The sequence below is a fragment of the Labeo rohita genome, chromosome 10, assembly GCF_022985175.1.
Source record: "Labeo rohita strain BAU-BD-2019 chromosome 10, IGBB_LRoh.1.0, whole genome shotgun sequence".
In the NCBI taxonomy this organism is placed as follows: domain Eukaryota; kingdom Metazoa; phylum Chordata; class Actinopteri; order Cypriniformes; family Cyprinidae; genus Labeo; species Labeo rohita.
Window position 1 is genome coordinate 9,493,959 of NC_066878.1, and position 20,640 is coordinate 9,514,598.

At 35.9% G+C, this 20,640-nt stretch overlaps 1 protein-coding gene across 2 annotated transcripts; it reads left to right on the plus strand.

Annotated features, from left to right (window-relative positions):
• Positions 1 to 2,148: 2,148 nt before the first annotated feature.
• Positions 2,149 to 19,759, plus strand: fgf13b (fibroblast growth factor 13b). 2 transcript variants are annotated; one of them, XM_051121424.1, is made up of 7 exons: positions 2,149 to 2,430; positions 2,613 to 2,759; positions 4,861 to 5,028; positions 11,923 to 12,033; positions 12,127 to 12,230; positions 15,664 to 15,862; positions 18,283 to 19,759. In XM_051121424.1, exons 2-7 carry the CDS (start codon positions 2,708 to 2,710, stop codon positions 18,417 to 18,419), a joined length of 771 nt encoding a protein of 256 aa, XP_050977381.1. In that variant the 5' UTR covers positions 2,149 to 2,430; positions 2,613 to 2,707; the 3' UTR covers positions 18,420 to 19,759. The 2 variants fall into 2 exon arrangements, with proteins under 2 accessions (XP_050977381.1, XP_050977380.1); XM_051121423.1 differs by lacking the exon at positions 4,861 to 5,028 and having other exon boundaries at positions 2,154 to 2,430.
• The last annotated feature ends 881 nt before the right edge of the window (positions 19,760 to 20,640 follow it).

Consider the following 20,640-nt stretch of genomic DNA (forward strand, 5'->3'; position numbering starts at 1 on the left):
TGTGAATTTTAGTTTGACAGTATCTTGTACTAAACATTAATGAACCAGGCAGATTTCGTTTAAAAGTGTAGATTTTAAATATTTATATTGCTCATATCTGACAAGTCAACGTAAAAAAAAAAATCATCAGTTTTATGTAACAAGATTTGTAACTGTGGCAGTCAAACGGGAAGTTTAAGCTACATAATTAATGCTGCTCTTGCATGGTGGAATGAAGTGGAAATTACAATGACTTTCAGGAGGGCAATAATAGTCAACTATTTCTATGGCCTTTCTATGTAGGGATTCATGGCTCAGACAGGAATATTTTCTTATAAATTTATATTATATATGTTTTTAACCATTGTGTAACACAGGTGTACACCACCAGTCAAAAGTTTTTGAACAGTTTTTGAACAGTAAGTCTCTTCTGCTCACCAAGCCTGCAATTATTTGATCAGCAAAAACAGAAAAATGACTAAACTGCTATAAACTGCTTTTTATTTGAATATATTTTGAAATGCAATTTATTCCTGTGATTTCAAAGTTGATTCGTATGATCCTTCAGAAATCATTGTAATATTCTGATTTGCTGCTCAAAACACTATAATTAAATTTTTATGCTGAAAACATATTTATGTTTCAAGTTTCTTTGATGAATAGAAAGTTCAGAAGAACAGCATTTTTCTGAGATAGAAATCTTTGTAACATTATGAATGTATTTATCATCTCTTTTGATCAATTTAGCAAAAGTATTTAGTATTTAGCAAGGATGTAAAACAAATACTGACTCCAAATTTTTTAAATGGTATTATGTTTAATGTTACAGAAGCTTTTTATTTCAGACACCTGCTAATCTTTGGATTTTCTATTCATCAAAGAATCCTGAAAAAATGTACTCAACTCTTTTAATTATAATAATAAGCAATAATCAGCATATTAGAATGATTTCTGAAGTTTATGTGACACTAAAGACTGGAGTAATGATGGTGAAAATTTAGTTCTGATCACAGAAGTAAATTACATTTTAAATATATTATTTTAAATAGCAAAAATATGTCAACATTTTACAGTTTTTGCTGTACTTTGGATCAAATGAATACAAACTTGGTGAGCAGAGACTTCTTTAACCTCTTAAAAAAACTTTTGACTGGTAGTGTACTGAAGGATCTGAAGATCCTCAAATGCAAACTGTGTGTTTTGCCTCAGAGCAACCATACATTTGTGTTGTTTTGCTTTCTTTTTATATATTCTTTATTCATTTATAATCATTAATCATTTCATCATTTTATTATTCCATTTAATCATAATATTCATTTATAAATTCATTTTATTGATTCATTAATTGATTCGTAATTCATATTATATTATAGTTGTTTTTTATATATATTTTCCATTGTTGTTTAGTCTTAAGACTGTGTAGCTTCAAGGGCTATTTGTCTTCATGAATAAGAGATACAAGGGAATGTTTATAGAAACTCAAGGTTTATGGGATGTTGTTGTGAATCAGTTTGGTATAACAATACTTCTTGAATTTGTGTTCTCCAGACGAAGTCTGAGCATTGAGACATACACAACTAAGACTATTCAATAGACTCTGCTCCTTTTTTATCATCATTACTTCGTCTCCTGCTTCTGCTCTTTTCTGGCTTCCATCGGTCAACTTCCTAAATGACAGAAACCTGCTGTTAGTGGGTTTGGGGTAACTACAGCTTGCTGACTAGTTGTTCTGTTACCGGAAAGACTGATATTTTCTGACGGGATCTGGTGTCCGGGGCTGGATCCTAATTGTCTGGCGTGGGGACCTGATCTAACAGTACCATAAAAAGAGACATACAGTTGCTGTGGATACTTCCTCAGGTGAACTCAGCAGAACACTTTTGCAGTAGACGATAATCGATTCGTAGTTAGTAGTCAGTCATTCTCATCCTTAAGGCAAAATGTAACAAACAGACACAGCATAAATGACTAACGAGTCCATCACTTGTTGAAATAGGCATTTTTGTTCAAGCTTGAAATCATTAACAGATTGTCTTTCAAACCTCCATTTGCGGTAAGTTCAGCTAATGAATGATTTCAATGACGTAAATCTTCTACGTCATGTTTGTCAACTCGCGAGTATTCTGACGGCTGTAGCTTGAGCGGAGGGCGACGTCACGCGTCACGTGGTGAAGTTTGGGACTGGGCTTCACAACGCGACCTCAATAGGTGCGTAGCGGGGTGATACACCACCATGTGGTCTGATTGATGTGTCAAAGCACATCATGAGCGCTCGACTTGTAATCTTGCACACCGCAAACTGAACGACACTAAAACAGCTTGGCAAGTGACATTTTACGTTTTCATTTCACCTACAATTTTTTCACGCCTTGCTTTGCTGCCTTGTCTTTTGTCATATGGAACAAAGCGCTATGTACACCTGCCAGAGAAGATAATAACGACCAGCAAACGGTAAGGATTCAGAAACATTAAATCCAGTGTATTAAATTCATAAGTTATTTGGTTTATTTGATGAGTGTGATTGGAAAAGCATACATAACTGGTTTTGTTCTGAATGCTATGTATTCTATGATTTAAAATATGTGGAAAACATAATTTACAACCGTTATAAACAGCGCTCTGGTTCCTTTAAGGGGGTTTGGCCACTGTTTAATAGAAGAGCCAGTTTTAAATGATCGGAGGGATTTGGTGAGTTATCATCTGGAATTCTTCATTAAAACTGGGATCTATGAGCGGGAAAGCATTACTAAAGACGAAAGAAGACAAGGATGCAACCAAGGGTAAGACATCACATGCATTATTTTGCTTAAACCTTTTTGCTTTCCATGTGCTGATATAAATTTGCCTGCAAAAGGGCGCACGATGTGGTTATGCAGACGGTTACAATTAATGGCCCGATGTCAGGCATCGCACGTAACATCATTAAAAATTGATTCCCTCGGCGGTAGTAGCCACCAATCTATTAGGCCTCTACAGAGAGTTACTAAACATTACATTATAAAAAATATATCGGCGTGCAAGCTTGTAGATAAACATAACCAACAAGTGTGATGTTTATATGCGATTATATTTGCTGTGGCGCGGTCACTTTAAATCTACTGTACATCCGGGTGCGCTTCGAGAAGCAAAAATAGCTTTCCACTTTTCTCACACTTTGCCTCAAAACAGCAAACGCTTTAATTAAAAGCAGTTTCTTTATATAAAACGTGTAGAAAAGGGTTATATATGTATTTATGTATTTATTTCGCTTTTTTGAGCGTGACATAGGCGCTCTCCGCGCTTTAGTTCACGGATGTAGGCTGGGTACCTATTGCCATGGAGACAAAGAGGCGGAGAGGCTGCCTCATTAAAAATACATTGCATGCTGTATAAAGCAGATGTATTCTGTTTTTAGTGTCTACAGTGGTTCTTTCACTGAACTTAAATTGCATAACATTTTATATAAGGTCAGCAAGCATTACAGTGCACGCTTGGTAGCTATTTAGTGTGTTGTGTGGTTGGGTCAAAAGTAATATAGCTGTCCACAAACCCTGGGAGGGAGCTGTAAATGGTTGTGTAGAGGATTAGGTTTGATTAAGTTGTTACAGGGAAAACTCATTAAAGTTTATTACGTCATGGAAAAGTGAGGAACAATCTACACATCTGCACTGAGGCCATGTAAAATGAGGGGTCATTAAAAAGACACAGCTTTTAATTATATTTAATAGACCTGTGGGGATTCAGCTTAAACAAGAGATTAAGTTTCTTTGGAGGTTTAATTGAACACGCTGTTCGTTTAGAACACCTTCATTACGCGTTTCATTTTGGTCACTGTATGTCACCACTGTGTTTCCATGTTTTGGTGTCCTTCAAAAGTACATGCTGTGATGTTGTTACTAATAACACATATATTTTTTATGAGAAGCCTCAGTGATTTACGCTTTGTAAGGTCATAAAAGTGTCAGTGACAAGAATCCATCATATGTAATGCTTCATGTCGCGTGTAAACAAGACTCCTCCAGATCTTACAGTATGTGGCTATACATATATATAATACAAAAAAGTATCAAACTTATATATAAAAAAATCATTACAGGTATGTTAAAAAATGTAATTAAAAAATAAATGTAAAGTCTATAGTACTTGACTGTCTTAGAAAGCCTAATACTTTAATTTGTGTTCAGCTTAGTCACTAATTCACTTATATTTTTCATTTTTAAAAACATGACAGGTGTAAGTTAATACTGTTGTAGAAATAGCAATGCATATATGTGACCCTGAACCACAAAACATGGGTATATTTGTAGCAATAGCCAAACATTAATTGTATGGGTCAAAATTATTGATTTTCCTTTGGTGCCAGAATCAGATATTAAGTAAAGATCATGTTCCATAAAGATATTTTGTAATTATTCTACCACAATATATCAAAACGTAATTTTTGATTAGTAATATGCAATGTTAAGAATATAATTTGGACAACTTTAAAGGCGATTTTCTCAATATTTTGATTTTTTTGCACCCTCAGATTTCAGATTTTCAAATAGTTGTATCTCGGCCAAATTGTCCTATTATAACAAACCATACATAAATGGAAAGCTTATTTATCTTTTAGTTGATGAATAAATCTCAATTTCAAAAAATTTACACTTATGACTGGTTTTGTGGTCCATGGTCACACATAGTGTAGATATCACTAAATCCGTGGCTTTACCACAAGATGTCACTATCGTCTTTCTAAACTCATTTAGTCTCTTTGGATGGCTTTCTGCCTCCTGTTGTGTGTGTGTGTACGTGCACGCTCGCATGAATCAGTATCGTGTAAAAATGTTGTCTCTCTAGGCTATATTATGTCATAACATAATTTTTCCTAATTCTTGTTGTTCTGTCATTATGTTGAAGTATACACTGTTCAAGATGGCAAGGAGTACATTCTGTTGCGGACGGACTCAACTCTGTCTCTTGCTGTAGATAAGAAAGAAAACTCACCCTTTCATAGTAAATGTCAGGAGCTCTTTTGCTGTCCGTTCTGGAAACTCTTCGTTCTAAAGAAAAAAGAAAATACTGAAGGTTTGTCGAGATGAGAAGTTTATCAGTTCTGCCTGACGAGCACCTTTTTAACGTTAATTTCACATAAGAGTGCTTTATGATAAGCAAAGACTACTGACATTGTTTTTTATCGTCAACAACAAACTATACACCATAATAACACACCGGAAATAACATGCGTTGTAAATGTTTTATATGGACACTTCTCACAGACTGTGACAATGTGTTTCCACAGTTCATAACATCACAAATCTAGTAAAAATTTTCAGTTTTACTGTACATTTATTACTCTGTACTGTGTCGTGTTACCTTGGCATTAAAATTAGTTAACGCTGTTGTGCGAGAGTTTCTAACGGTCGACGGAATGGCGGCAAATTTGAAATCTTGATCTCTTCTGGCCAACGTAAACAATCTCCAGTTTTCTTTCTTTTGTAAAGTTATACAAACGTTATCCCTTTTTATTTTGCTATCAGAGCAAATAGAGATGCAAAAATTAGTTTACATTCACAGCTATCCACCTTTTTCTATCGGTAAGAGAGGCACGGCCATTTGTAAATTTTATGGGTTTGGCTTCCGGTCTCATCCGCGTCCAGCTGTTTATAGCTTTACAAAACAGCTTGTTTTGCAGCTTGATATTGCAAATTGGTGTCTTATCATGTTATTTTATCTTAATTATGAACACACTTGTTTATAATGCAAACAATTTTACTGCACATTGTTGTTCTTCTCATTATGTCCCTATAGCAGCTAATGAACCGGAAGTCTCACCCACAGGCTTACTTCTGTGTCGAAGAAAAAGGTGGATAATAAAAGATTTACCCAACTATGACGACGTCCGCTTTTGAGAAACCCGGAAATGTGAAAAGTGTCCATTGCAACACATGCTATTATTACAATGCACAAGTGCTGTTATGAAATAACTATTAGTCTAAGGGAATGATCAGTACGCCTTTACATCTAGATCCACACAAGTTACTCCTGCATGTATACACTGACTGTATTTCAACCCCAAGTCTGTTTTATTGTGCACTTCATGAACACTTGAATGCAATGATGAGCCTTCAGAGCCTATTTCACATCTTTTAGCTCCATCTAGTGGTGTTCTTTGAGATCAGCTTCATCAGGGTGGGGTTGTTGTTTTTTTACTTGAAAGGTGTCTGAAAACAGAAGCACAAAACTAAAGTACTCGGTAAAATGGTCCTACATTTAGCCAAATTAAACCTGTTTTGATCATATGTTTGAATTTTTCAAAATATTCAGTTAATTGTTAATGGGTATTGTGCTTTTGTTAAACAGTCAGTCATTAAAATTAAGTGGATTTTTATGCCATTTTGAGACTTCGTCTTTTCTCATCTTACAAGATTTTAGATAGCTTAAGTTCCATAAACCATGAGGTTTAATAGCCCTAATGAATTAGATTAGACTGTGTAATCACATTATTGCCTGGCTAATTCAATTCCGTTTCTAACAAAGGCAATATATTTGTTAATAGCAATAAAGAAGATATAGAATATAAAAAGTGCTCCAGCTGAGGGTTCCTCAGACATCAAAAAGACATCAAAAATGACTAGAAGTCACAATCGCTAGTGGATTAGACTGCATAAGCATAACAGGATTGCATAAACACTTGCGTATTTGACAGTGACTTTGATATGATCTTAAACTCACATTAGATTAGTTGCATTAGACGAGCAGTAAAATATGCTCGGTTGTCACATGTTGGCCCAACACATAACAGGAAGGAGGTCCAGACTAATTTGATTCCCCGTTTGAGAAAAAACCCTGTTTCCTCATTAAGCCGATATCTCATTAGTCCCTCTCTGAACATGTAGCTGGTTGGCTCTGCTTTTCTGGACTGCTCCTAAACTGTGCATGGTTTTCAGAGCTTGTAAACCAGCCAGATCTCTGACACTTTTATTACCAGGAATAATATTTAGAAGCAGGACTTTTTATCCAAATGGCTTTTATTTATTGCCCTGTTATTTTTCATGATGCTGCCTTTTCAACACTAATACTGTAATCTGTTATTGACTATAAGCTGGATATCGAGCGTATACTTTTAAATAAATCCTTAGGCTCGTGATTGGGCTTCATTTAGCTCAGCAAGGGTTTGAGAGTGTTTGCTCTATCTACTTTCTTCTCTCCTCAAGCTTCTTGCTGTGAATGACCCTGAAGAGAATGTTAGAGTTGGCAGTATCACAGATGCATCTGATGAATCATTGATAAGGCGCCCTAAACTCATAGTGGTCTGTCAATAATAGCCGATAATGATCTGCTATGATCACCGGGCTGTGCTCTTTTAATGGACAGAATACTCATGAGAATTAGTTGAAAGTTCGCAACGCCCTTTTTCTTGCTTTGCACACTGTGAAGAAGTGCGAAAAGCCTTTTCTGGATGCCTCTGAGAGTAGCATGGCGTTTCCCCTGAGAAGATCTGTATCAGGTACACTTTTAGATATCCAATCCTAAGGGCTTTCTTTATAGGCGTTAGACAAATGAATGGAGTATAGACATTTCTAAGCTGATAATGGCATGTTTGAGTGGTTGGATGGTTTTGTTTGTGATTAGCAGAGAGGCGTGGGTCTTTAGTGCTGTCCGTGGTGCTGAAATTCACCAGTGCAACTGAAATTCATCTTAAGTGGGTCGCAAGAGTTTTCTAGTAGTTTCATCAAAGGGGGACTGGAGTTTTAAAAAAATGAACAGTTCTGAAACATATATTTGCTTATATATGTTGCCAAATATATATTTCTGCTGTGTTCTTAGTTGGCACCACCCATCCGTCAGGTAATCTAAATGTGCTTGTTTAGATGTAAATTTACTGTTTTTGGATTGAGCATTCAGTGAAAAATGTAATATGACTGAATTAATATGCCAATAGGTTGAGGGTTAATTCAAAAGAATGTAAAAATTGATGAAATAATTAATACCGTAAGAGTATTTTAAATATTGTATAGATTTTTAAATGTTTACAATTACTATATATATATATATATATATATATATATATATATATATATTTTTTTTTTTTTTTTTTTTTTTTTTAAAGAGTCACTAATTACTATTTTTACACTCAAAAATATCTAAAATATTTCAAATATTTCTCAAAATATCTTATTTTATATATATATATATATATATATATATATTAGATATTTTGAGGAATATTTTGAATATTTTAGATATTTTTAAAAGTGTAAAAATCAATTACAAATTATTGTAGATCATACACACACACACACACACACACATGTATATAGATATAGATATACTTTAAAAATATTTTAAATATTATATATATAAATATATGGGGTTTTAATTTGCAGAAAATAATATAAATAAGACAATAATATAATTTTATATTTTTTGTAAACATACTGCTGAAATGCTTTAGAAGTAAAAAAAAAAAACAGATGCAGTAACAAATAGATGAAAATACCACAAATTGATTGGTAAATTAACGTTATAGTATTAAATGAGATATACAGGTAGGAACTGTAAAATGTGATGTCATCAAACTGCTTTTAACATTTTAACATATTTTACCGTAACGTTCTGGCAACCACAGTTTTTGTTGTTGTTGTTTAAATAAATTGAACAGAACATTTTTACACTGTGATTCTACAGAACAAAAAAACCAAAAAAAAAGTATGACAATGAATGAGTTCGAATATGTGTGCCAAAAAGGCCACTCCTCATTTCAGGAGGCTTTAATGTTGCCTGTTTATACACGGCGGCTTGTTGAAGACCACAGTCACGTCTCTCGGGCTGTCTGTCACCATGCAGCCGCTGAAGCCGTGCTGCTGCAGGAGCCACTGCGAGGAGAACGAGCTGCTGCTGCAATCCAACCCGTGTCGAAACGAGAGCAGACTGGAATCTCGGCACTAGTGGATGTGGATATTTTTCCTTCATGGATCATATTGCTGACACCTGAGTTCAGATGCTGTTTCCTGCGCTTTTGAATTTCCATATTTTGGGCGGTCTTGGAGAACGGGGACGGGGAATCTGTTGAGTACCTATGCAGATCTCCTCTGCTGAAAACATGAGCACATCTGCAGGGGAAGCCGATTAATCCACTCAACTTCAATTAAAGGCTGCGTTATTGAAAGGCGGGGACCTCTTGCTCACTATTTTTCCCGCACAATTCCCTCCTCTCTCTCGTCTCTCTCTCCGTTTCTCACATGAAGACAATATTTAATTATTTCCTCAGCCGCGGTGTGTTAACAGGTGCTCATTTTTCTGAATCAGAGCGTGGCTTAGTAGAGCTTTGGATCATGGCACAATGGCACGCGTTTCTCTCACCCACAAACGCGCAACAAAAAGGCAACGCTTTCTAGAAGACAGCTTTTTTTCCCCGGAGAGAAGAAGAGGAGCTGCTGTCCGGGATCTGCTGCACCATGTCAGGGCACACAACAGCCGACGCTGAATAAAGCGGCTGTAAAGGCTTCAAAGCGAGTGATTTGTCTACAGGAAAAAATATGCTCAATCCTTGTGGGGACAACAGCGGACTTCTGAAATGACCAATACGCAGTCCGTCATGGAGTATTGATTTTTCTTCCTCCGTGACAATGTTCTGAGCACACAGGACTTTTACATACACAACATATGGTCATTTTTAATCTGGGACGCGTCGCCACAACAAAACGCCAAACTGGCTACAGCCGCAGCGATCGCCAGCTCCCTCATTCGGCAGAAGAGGCAGGCGAGGGAGCGGGAAAAAGCCAATGCCAACCGCTGCGCAAGCAGCCCCAATAAGAGCATAGGGAACTGCGAGAAGCCCAGCAGGCTCAACTTGTTCTCACGCGTCAAACTCTTCGGCTCGAAGAAACGCAAGAGAAGGCGGCCAGGTCTGATGTTATGTGTGTTCTTTTTAGCAGACTTTACCCAGATACCCATGTCCATCAATCATCTTTATCATCACCCATCCTCATCATCATCACAGCTGACTGTGTGTTAGGAAATTGTGATTACACTTTAACTCCTTCTATCCGAAAGAGTCCACTGCGCAGAGTAACAAGGATTTCACAGTTCACTGCTTTTGAGCACTGGCTTCTCTCTGAGCTAGAGCTGATGTTGCAATATCACCAGGGCACACAGCTCATCACTTGTTCTACACTAGATATCATGCAGTCTACGCAGTCTGAATCAGAGATTGAGCTAAACAGATCTGTGGCACTCTTTGGGTTATGTTGACTTCAATTGGATGGATTTCCGTCGCCAGTATTGAACATTTGTTGTTGATATTTTGTTAGTAGGAGCACTGGCTGGTCTTTCAATCAGTGTTTTGTTTACTTCTTATTCTGTAATAAATATGATAAATGTGGATCTTGCTTGTGAATGAATATAGTGGGTTTCTGGTTGGTAAACTCTTAAAAATAAAGGTTCCAAAAGGGTGTTTTCACCATGAAAGAACCATTCTGGTTTCCCGAAGAACCTTTCAGTAAACAGTTCTTAAAAGAACCAATTTTTCTTAATGTGAACAACATTTTAATGACCTTTTTTCCACTTTAAATAACCTTTTGTGCAATGGAAAAGTTCTATGGATGTTAAAGGACCTTTATGGAACCATCAAAGTCAATAAACAACCTTTATTTTTAAGAGTGTAGGTTGAGGCAGATGTAAAGATGTGCTTCATGTGGTAACATGCAGATAATCTTAAAAAATATTTTAAATGATTATATATGAAGAGTTCATTTCCAAAAACAGATAAATCGGAGTTATCTATTTTTGTAAATAAACTATTCATATATATATATATAGAGAGAGAGATTTTTTCAATATTTTTGAATATTTGTAGGCCTATTCATGCTCAGAGCTTTGAAAATACAACCATATATACATTTGTATGAAACCATATTAAAATATTGTAATATTAACTTGTAAATATTAATAGTAGTAAAATGTGACCTTGGACCACAAAACCAGTCAAAAGGCCAATTCTTTAAAATAAAAAGATTTATACATCATCTGAAAGATGCATAAATAGGCTTTCCAGTGATGTATGGTTTGTTAGGATAGGACAATATTTGGATTTGAAAATTTGGAATCTGAGAGTGCAAAAAAAAAAAAAAAAAAAAAAAAAAATATTGAGAACATCGCATTTAAAGTTGTCCAAATGAAATTCTTAGCAATGCATATTACTAATCAAATTTGTCAAAAATCAAAAGTTTTGATATATTTACAGTAGGAAATGTACAAAATATCTTAATGGAACATAATCTTTACTTAATAACATAATGATTTTGCATTAAAGAAAAACCCATACAATGTATTGTTGGCTATTGCTACAAATATACCTGTGCTACTTAAGACTGGTTTTGTGGTCCAGGGTCACAAATAAATAGTCAAATATTCTTTAATATGACTGAACAAACCTGATTGCTTCACATCAGAGAAAGGTATTCTAAGGGTCAGGTCTGGTAGAAATACCTCTTTAAGGAAAGAAGTGGTAAAATGAGAAATACTGTTTTAATATACAATTGTCTGGCAACCTGTTTGTGACTCAGACAATTTATTATTTCACAGCATCATCAAATATCAATAGCGCAGAATGGGTAAATGATGTAAAATGTATTCTCATTGCTCTTTTTGCATTTTCTCTTGTATACAATGAGGAAATAAAGTGTTTAACTCCGTTAACTGGTATCAGGATATTACTGAAATGCATGTTATATAAGCCATAGTTATCTATCACCTCAGCACTGAGGCATGCTTGGCAAATGCCTGGGTCCTGTTGGCACCAGCACTCACTATGTTTTCACAATTCACATTTTATGGTTTTCCAACAGTCGTTTTTTGGATTTCACAAGCTGTGCCTTTGTGCTGGATGTTCTCTCCTTCCTCACCCCATATAATCTGCTGTTGCACACCCTCCCTTTTCCCCTCGTCCTCCTAAATTGTGTTGTCTCAATTCCACAGAGCCTCAGCTCAAGGGGATAGTCACCAAGCTCTACAGTCGACAAGGCTTTCATCTACAACTCCAAGCTGATGGGACCATCGATGGTACAAAAGAGGAAGATAATAGCTATGGTGGGTTCACCACACGTAACGTGTTTAAACACGACCATGCCGACACGCTTCGTTCCCGTGGGTTCAATTCTGTTTTGTACTGTGACTTCACAGCTATATTCAACCTCATCCCCGTTGGGCTGCGGGTGGTGGCTATACAGGGCGTCCAGACCAAGCTCTACCTGGCCATGAACAATGAAGGCTACCTGTACACCTCTGTAAGTAAGACAATCTCATCATACACTCTTAAAAAAAATAAAGGTCCAAAGAACCTTCCAGAGAACAATTCTTAAAAGTACCTATAGAACCTTTTGAGCAATGGAGAGATTTTCATAAATGTTAAAAGTTCTTCGTGGAAACTTCAATGCCAATAAAGAACCTTTATTTTTAAGAGCGTAGTGCATCTTTGCGAGTCCCTCCTACACATTGTGGGCTCTTCTGAGATCAGGGCAGTAGTAAACATCCCACATTTCGTCTCTGCTGCTCTCATTGTGGTTAAATCTATGTCTTAGACAGCATCATGGATGCCTGAGGATCCGAGCTGTTAACTTAAAGGTTGCAGGTTGGATTCCAGACAGCGGGCGATCGATGAACTGAAGAGTTAATGAGATCCAACTCCTGCCCAAACACCATCTGCCTCTCTTATTTATCGCAGCATTGTATCGTGATCATATTCTAAGAGGAGATAATGGCATATTTAGACATGCTTGTTAGCACCTCGCGTTCACACGAAGATAATTCACACTTCATATAATTGCTTTGTATTTGAACTATCTATAGAACGCTCTTGGGAGATAGCGCATCGTCGTACCCAAGGTTTTCCGCCCAATATCTACTCTGCAGTTTTTAAATATGGAGAAATCACAATAACGCTCTAATGGATATTCTGTTTTGCGAGTGCCTCCCTCGCCTCTTTCCTTTGATTAAATGTGCTGTGGCGAGATGAATAATTTAGTGCTGTGCCAATAAGTGCTTCTGTCAATTCAAAATGGACATTTTGAGGAACATTGCTGGCATTAGAACGCAAAAGATTTGCAGTGGCTTTTGAAAGTCTTGGCCAGATCTGTGCTTTCATAATGCTGAAACAGTTTACACTGTACCTTTGTATTTCAACTTGTGTGTGGGTTCGCGTCTGACCGCCAGCCCACAGAAATGGACTCTTTTCACAGACTGCGATGACGTGTTTCTACAGTTATTAACATTGTAAATCTAGCAAATCTTTTTTATATTTATATGTACATTTATAGCTCTATACTTGGGTTATATTACTGTATAAAATATCAGAAAACTAGTAAATGCTTGCTTTGTGGGTGTTTTTAACACAACAGCTGAGGCAAATTTAACTAATCAATCTCTCAGTATTCTTTCCTAATTTGGAAACTGGATTTTTTTAAAATAGGAACATAAAAATGTTTTGAAGTAGTTCTGGGCGTTTTGACCAAAAATGTGTATCACATTTGTTTCACTGTATATCAAGTTTTTTTCCCAGTTTTTTTATATTGTGCACATTTTAACCACAATCCAAACAAATATGCTACATATAGCATTAGCAGTTTTTGATGTAAATTAGATTGTGTAATTTCAAAATTTATAGCAAAAACTGAATCGTCTGACCTTAGCTTTGTGAAATTATGGTACATAAAAAATCTGCATGAAACAAAAACAGCAGATGGGGTAAATGAAAATGCATATTCACTCTCTGACAGCAGGTGGCGCTTATGGAACAGCAGCAATACAGCATTTCATTGGTTACAGCTGTAAACAAGGCAGCAGCCCACTGTTAAATACTATATTTAGATGTATTGTTTGGAGGAAAGATGAAAAGAAAATACCATCTGAACTTTACTGAAGACGGACAGTTACCCTCAGAGATATATTCACTGTAAGATTGAACAGTAAGATTTTTAATGTTTTTTAAAGAATTCTCGCTCACCAAGCCTGCATTTATCTGAACAAAAATACAGCAAAAGCAGTAATAATGTGAAATATTTTTGCTATTTTATTTTGATTAAAAACTGCTTTCTATTTGAATATACTTCAAAATATAATATATTCCTGTGACAAAGCTACATTTTTAGCATCATTACTCCAGTCTTCAGTGTCGCATGATCCTTCAGAAATCATTCAAATATTTTGTCAGTATACTTTTTTGGGGGGGAAACAAAATTAAAGAAATTTATACTTTTCTTTAGAAAGGATGCTTTAAACTGATCAAAAGTGATGATAAAGACATATATAATGTTAGAACGATTTCTATTTAAAATAAATACTGTTCTTCTGAATTTTCTATTCATCAAAGGAACCAGAATAAAATTCTACTTAGCTTCAACATAATAATAATCATAATAATAAAAAAAGTTTTTTTTTAAACAGCAAATCAGAATATTATAAGGATTTCTAAAGAATCATGTGACTGGAGTAATGCTGCTAAAAATTCAGCTTTGAAATCACAGGAATAAATTACATTTTAAATAAATTTAAATAGAAAACAGTTGTTGTAAATAGTACAAATATTTTACAGTTTTTGCTGTACTTTCAAATAAATGCAGACTTGGTGAGCAGAAGAGACTTCTTTAAAAAACACTAAAACTCTTACTGTTCAAAAACTTTTGACTGGTAGTGTATATAAACCCCTAATATAATATTTAAGATTTTCTTCCAATATTTCACACATCGTGAACAGTGAGCTTGCTCTGCCTGCTAACGTTACAGTATTTTCTCCTCTTTGCGTTAGTCTTTAGCATCTCTGGCTTCTGTTAATGGCCATTTACTATTTGTTTATTTGCCTAGTTGAAGAATTAGTTGTGTGTTATTAATAGTTTTCTAACCATTAGTCAGAAGTGTATGCAAATCACAGGGAATTCCTCTCAAATTCCTCTGTCTACATTGCTTAGGTATGCCAATTTTTTTTTTTTTAAATCATACCGTGTGCGTAAATCAAACTGCTTTACCATTTGAACTAGTATATTGCCTAGCACTATATTGGAAAAAAAAATTGGTATAGAACAATTTTTACATTACTAGTAATTTTCACAATTACAAAGGAATGGCAAGTAACACATTAAATTAAACGTGAATTCTGTAGTTTAACGACTGAAAACTTACTCCAATAATCATTATATAGACTTTGAATTTTTTTTACAGTGTATAACAATTTTGCTTCTAAAAACACTGGGCCCATACTCAAACTCGCCCCCATGGTCGTGCCGGCATACACGTATCTCCTTGTTGATTTTGAGAGGTTGTTTTCCCCAGGATGAATGTATTGATCCACAGGAATGAGTCAAAGTGTTTCAGGCCTCAGGAGTTTAATGGTAATCAATCTGCACCACAAACTAGAGGGAAAGCACACGGGACGACGTGCTACCACGTTTAGACCACTTATTAAGGTTCCAATCAGAGGAATTTACCTTCTGGTTTAAAGACAAATCATGATAAGGTGATGTGGGAATCGACGAGGCTTTTCTGGACCATCTTCAGCTCAAATTTGCCTGCTCTCGCTTTCTTCATCACCCTACGAGCTCGCACACACATTTTTTTCTCTCTCTTATGCAAATACTCCTCCACAAACATGTACGAATGTTTCTCTTCCCCTCATTCTCTGTGTCTCTTACGTCTCTGTTGTCTTCTCTGCCCATTTCACTCTCACAGGAGCACTTCACGCCAGAGTGCAAATTCAAAGAGTCAGTGTTTGAGAACTATTACGTGACCTACTCGTCAATGATCTATCGGCAGCAGCAGTCGGGCCGAGGCTGGTACCTGGGTCTCAACAAAGAGGGTCAAATCATGAAGGGCAACCACGTAAAGAAGACCAAGCCAGCTGCACACTTCATCCCCAAACCTCTCAAAGGTTTGTTCAAGTGTCTTCTGTACCGATCGTCAGGCTGATGGCTTTCTAAAAATATCTATTTTAGATTGAGGAGATATTGGCTGATTGTAGCACAGGCCTTTAAGTAACTTGTTAGCTTTCCAGCATGTCTCTGCAGTTGCTTGGTGTTAAGGACAGAAACGTGTTCTTTGAAGGGATGAAAATGCAGATGTGTTGCAAATGCAAGCTTGTATTGTACAAACTTGCATAACCATGGTCGTGCTGAAGGGGGCATCTGTGCCTTTAAACTGGTTAAACCAGTACAAGTGCTGTAAACATCCTGACAGCTTAACTAACTTGCTAAGCAGATTTTGTTTGGGGGACATTATTTTAGTACTTCATGTTTAATCAGCCATTTTACAGCCATTGCGGTTTTAATTTATGAGCATTAGTGTATATTTGAAATTTAACTTTTAATGTTGGTTTCCCCTCTTTTCTTTGAAAACATTAGTATTAAAAAAGGATATTCTCAAATTCTGTATATTATAATGTTGTGACACCTAAAAATCTCGTAGCATTCAAAATGATGGATTTTAGTTTTGAATGTTTTATTTTTCATTCATTTAGAATAAATTCAATAGACTGTTAATATGAAAATGAATTTCTGCATTAAGAGAAATATCACTCTCGCATTGAAGAGAAAACAGACTATAAAAGAAAATGTATAGGCATACCTTATTTTACCCCTTGAAGAAATATGCCCTTTTTTCCTCCTTGAATTAAATTGGTGCCTTTCTTTCTCAGAACTGGCTGAATCAGTAGGGAAATCAAAAACTGCAGCTGCTTGTGTGCAGTCACAAGTGAAGCTACTGTAAGATGGCTAGACATTAGTCTGCTTTAAATGAGCATTGAAGCTCCATGCAATTAGTTTTTAAATAAAGTTATGGTGTGTTCATGCAGCACAAAATTAGTTTTATTGCGAGCAGGTGTGCAGCTGCATCAGATACTTACTTGGAACTGGTGCAAATTATTTTCAGGATGTTCGTTTGTGAACTCGCGACAGACTGGAAGTTATTAATTTCCAATTGAGCTGAGTGGACTTCCTTTCATAAGCGTATGCTGAGATTTTTATATCCGTTTGAACGCTGGTTACGTTTAAATATTTGAACTTTCGCGGCTAGCCCTTATGCGACGCCCCACCGGATGTGATGTATTTTAAAACTAAAACTTATATTTAAATTATATCTTATAACTTATATTTTAATCTCCAAAATGAGCCGTTATGAGTCATTTTGCCATAAATAATTATTTTATGATCAGTAAATAATTGTTGTGGATTAACTTGAAAACCTATGTTTTTTGTTATAATTTTTTACAATTATTTAGTTATTTGTTTTGTGTGGATATATTTTTCAAACACTTTTTCGTAGTGAATAAATGGAGAATCGTATTTTCATAAGACGAGGTCATAAGAACCGGCACATTAGAGTCATAATTTTTTTGACTCACTAAAAAGAACCGAGCAGCTCAAGATTCGGATCGCATCAGTCCTGCGCTGTATGTTTCACGCTAAAGAGCAAGAATTTTAGTATTTTACTATTTTTTAGTATTTTAGTATGCCGTTTCATCTCGGGTATTCGCATAAGTTTGTCATATTTGTCCCCTAGTGCCAGTAGTAGGGTACTTGTTAACTGGTCGTGAATTATGAATAATAAGCTGGAGTTAGTATATACACACACACACACACGATGAAACTATAATATATATGTGACGCAGGACCACAAAACCAGTCGTAAGTGTCAGTTTTTTGAAGTTGAGATTAATGCATCATCTGAAAGCGGAATAAATAAACTTTCCATTGATGTACCTGTATGGTTTATTAGGATAGGACAATATTCAGCCAAGATATAACTATTTGAAAATCTGGAATCTGAGGGTGGAAAAAAAATCTAAATATTGAGAAAATCGAAAAGTTCTTAGCGATGCATATTACTAATCAAAAATTAAGTTTTGATATATATGCGATAGATAATGTACAAAATATTGTCATGGAACATGATCTTTAGTTAATATCCTAGTGATTTTTGGCATAAAAGAAAAATTGATCATTTGGACCCATACAATGTATTTTTGGCTATTGCTACAAATATATCTGTGCTACTTAAGACTGGTTTTGTGGTCCAGGGTCACACATATCTATCTATCTATCTATCTATCTATCTATCTATCTATCTATCTATAGGCTATAAAGCAACATTTGGCAACAGAGTGGCATTTCTGTTTTTGAAATATTTCTTCCTCAGAAGAATCAGTAATGCAATGCTTTAAAGAACCGGAATCATTCTTTGTGGTTTGCTGTGTAGACCCTAATAGAAGTTATCGACGTACTAATAAGAAGACAAGCTTGCAACAACCTGAACATGAGACTCATGAGACCTGTTACTTGTTTCTCCCTCATATAGTTGCCATGTACAGAGAGCCGTCGCTCCACGATCTGACCGAGTTTTCCCGCTCCGGAAGTGGCACTCCAACCAAGAGCCGCAGCGCCTCGGCCATGCTCAACGGTGGCAAGACTCTGAGCCAGAACGAGTCAACATAACCGCAGAACACAACTGCGGTCTGCTGCTGTACAGCTGCTGGACTCTACCATCAACTAAACAGCACAAACGCGTTTACAAGAGTGCAGTGAAACCCTTAGCTGGTCGCTAGCTAGTGTTTCCTGAAATCACTGTGATGAGAACACAAGTGCAAACCTACATTGTACAATCTTCTGCAGGTCAACCTCGTGAGACAGACAAACCAAGCCATCTTTCTGATGTAGGGGTCGGCGTCCATTTGCGGGCGATCCCGTTTCCATGTGTAGCATACAGAGCTGTGGTTTTCTCCTGTGGCACTGTCACAGAATCTTCTAGAACACCTACTTTTGTGTTTTGCTCCATTTCTTCTTAGGGATGCCAACTCCATAGTGCTAAGTCAACTACAACATGACAATAGCAGCTTGTGCGACCCATTTATCGGTATATAGAGACAGAAATCCCAAAGGTTTTTGGACATATGATACAAATATTTTAGCTCAGCTTTTTTGAGGCAGCGGTTCATTGTTGTGTGCTTTTTAGACGAGGCGTTTTGCTCCTCGCTTCTCTTTTTCTGTCTTTTCAGCTTCCCCCCCCACACACTGTTATTCTGCAAATTAAACAGATTTAGGGTTCGGTCTGTCTGCACACCAAAGATGTCATTAGTCTCTTTGTATGGAGGTAAGTCAATTTGTGTAATTTCAGCTCCCTCAGACAGATGGTAGAGAAAACCGCAAGAGTGAATGTCATTTAGTCAGAGGAAATGTATTCAGGATAGAAGAAGGCTACTCGCTGTGCGTCCCTGCTTTTTTTTCTGTTTATGTCTTCCTTTACTTCCCCTCTCATTTGGGAACCCAGCATCTTGGAGAAGTGTCAAATTAAAAAATGTTTAAATTATTGATTAATGCCAAGCCGGTAAGATTTCCGTTACGTAAAAACAGGGCAGGCTCCCCCCCGACTCTCTTTCGTAAACAAAAATGTAATGTTAACTGAGTAAGAGAAAGCTTCCATTGCTTTTACAGGGCTAAATCGGCATAAGTAAATAATTTGTGTGTGAAAATTCCTTCTTATGGGTCTTCTTTCTAGTCTTCAGTGGTCAGGCAGCAGCCCCTGTTTATAATTTTGATCAAAATCCTCTTCTGTTGTATGTATGTATGTATGTATGAAGCATATTTAATGCATGGGGGACAATGGACGCTGCATGTTATGTGGCTACGTATATTAACTACAATATGGAACCATGTGCTCTAATGGATACTGGAGTAAAATACAAATGTATATATATGCATTTTATCCTGCTACCCGCCTGTTTATTATTTGTTGTACATTTAAGAAGCTGCACTGAATAAAATGTTTTGTATGTTCAGAGCACTCATGATGTTTGATTATGTGTTGAGTCAATGTCAATGTTGTGTGACAACGCTGCTTTAAAATACAAACTTAAAATTTTACTAATACAAGTCTTTAAAAAAATCTAATATTTAAATGAAGCATATTCTTACTGTTATAAAATACAAATGTAAAATATGTAATATTAAATCTAAAATAAAATTTAATAAAATATTTTTTATTAAATTATAAATGTGTAATTATACACAGTAAATATGTACACATGATCATTATGTGTATTTGTGTATGTAATATTTAAATACAAAATATGTCTCTGACGGACGGACATAATTTATTTTTATTTTACATTTATATGTTTCTCTTTTTTGCTTATACCCTGAATGGACCAATACATTCCATTACATGTTAAACTAATCTAAGGAGACCAATAAATGCAGTTATTACATGCAATGAAATATATTCTGACTGTCTTTCATCAAGTCTGGACGAATCACTTATCACTTGCGTTTTTAATAACCTAGTTAATTAACAGTAGTTTGACATACGGGGCTGTTATTAGTAATGTTGACTGACAGATAATAATGACAACAGTAGCAAATAACTTTACATAAAAAGGCGCTTTTAATTAAATGATGAATTTGTTGTTCTGTACCAGTTTGTCAGTGAAACTCTTCTCACTCTTTAAATATGCAGACTCTGTGACATTCAGAACCTCTTAGGAATGTACTCAATGTTCATTTTGGCACCGCGGTGCATAAACAGTGGTGAATTCATCTGAATTTAAACCATAACTCGTGAATAAACATCAGGTCAGCGAGCACTGTTTGATTTTTAAGTAGATAGTTCTACCTGTTTTTTATTCATGAATTCATATTGATGAAGACACCGTGAATGAAG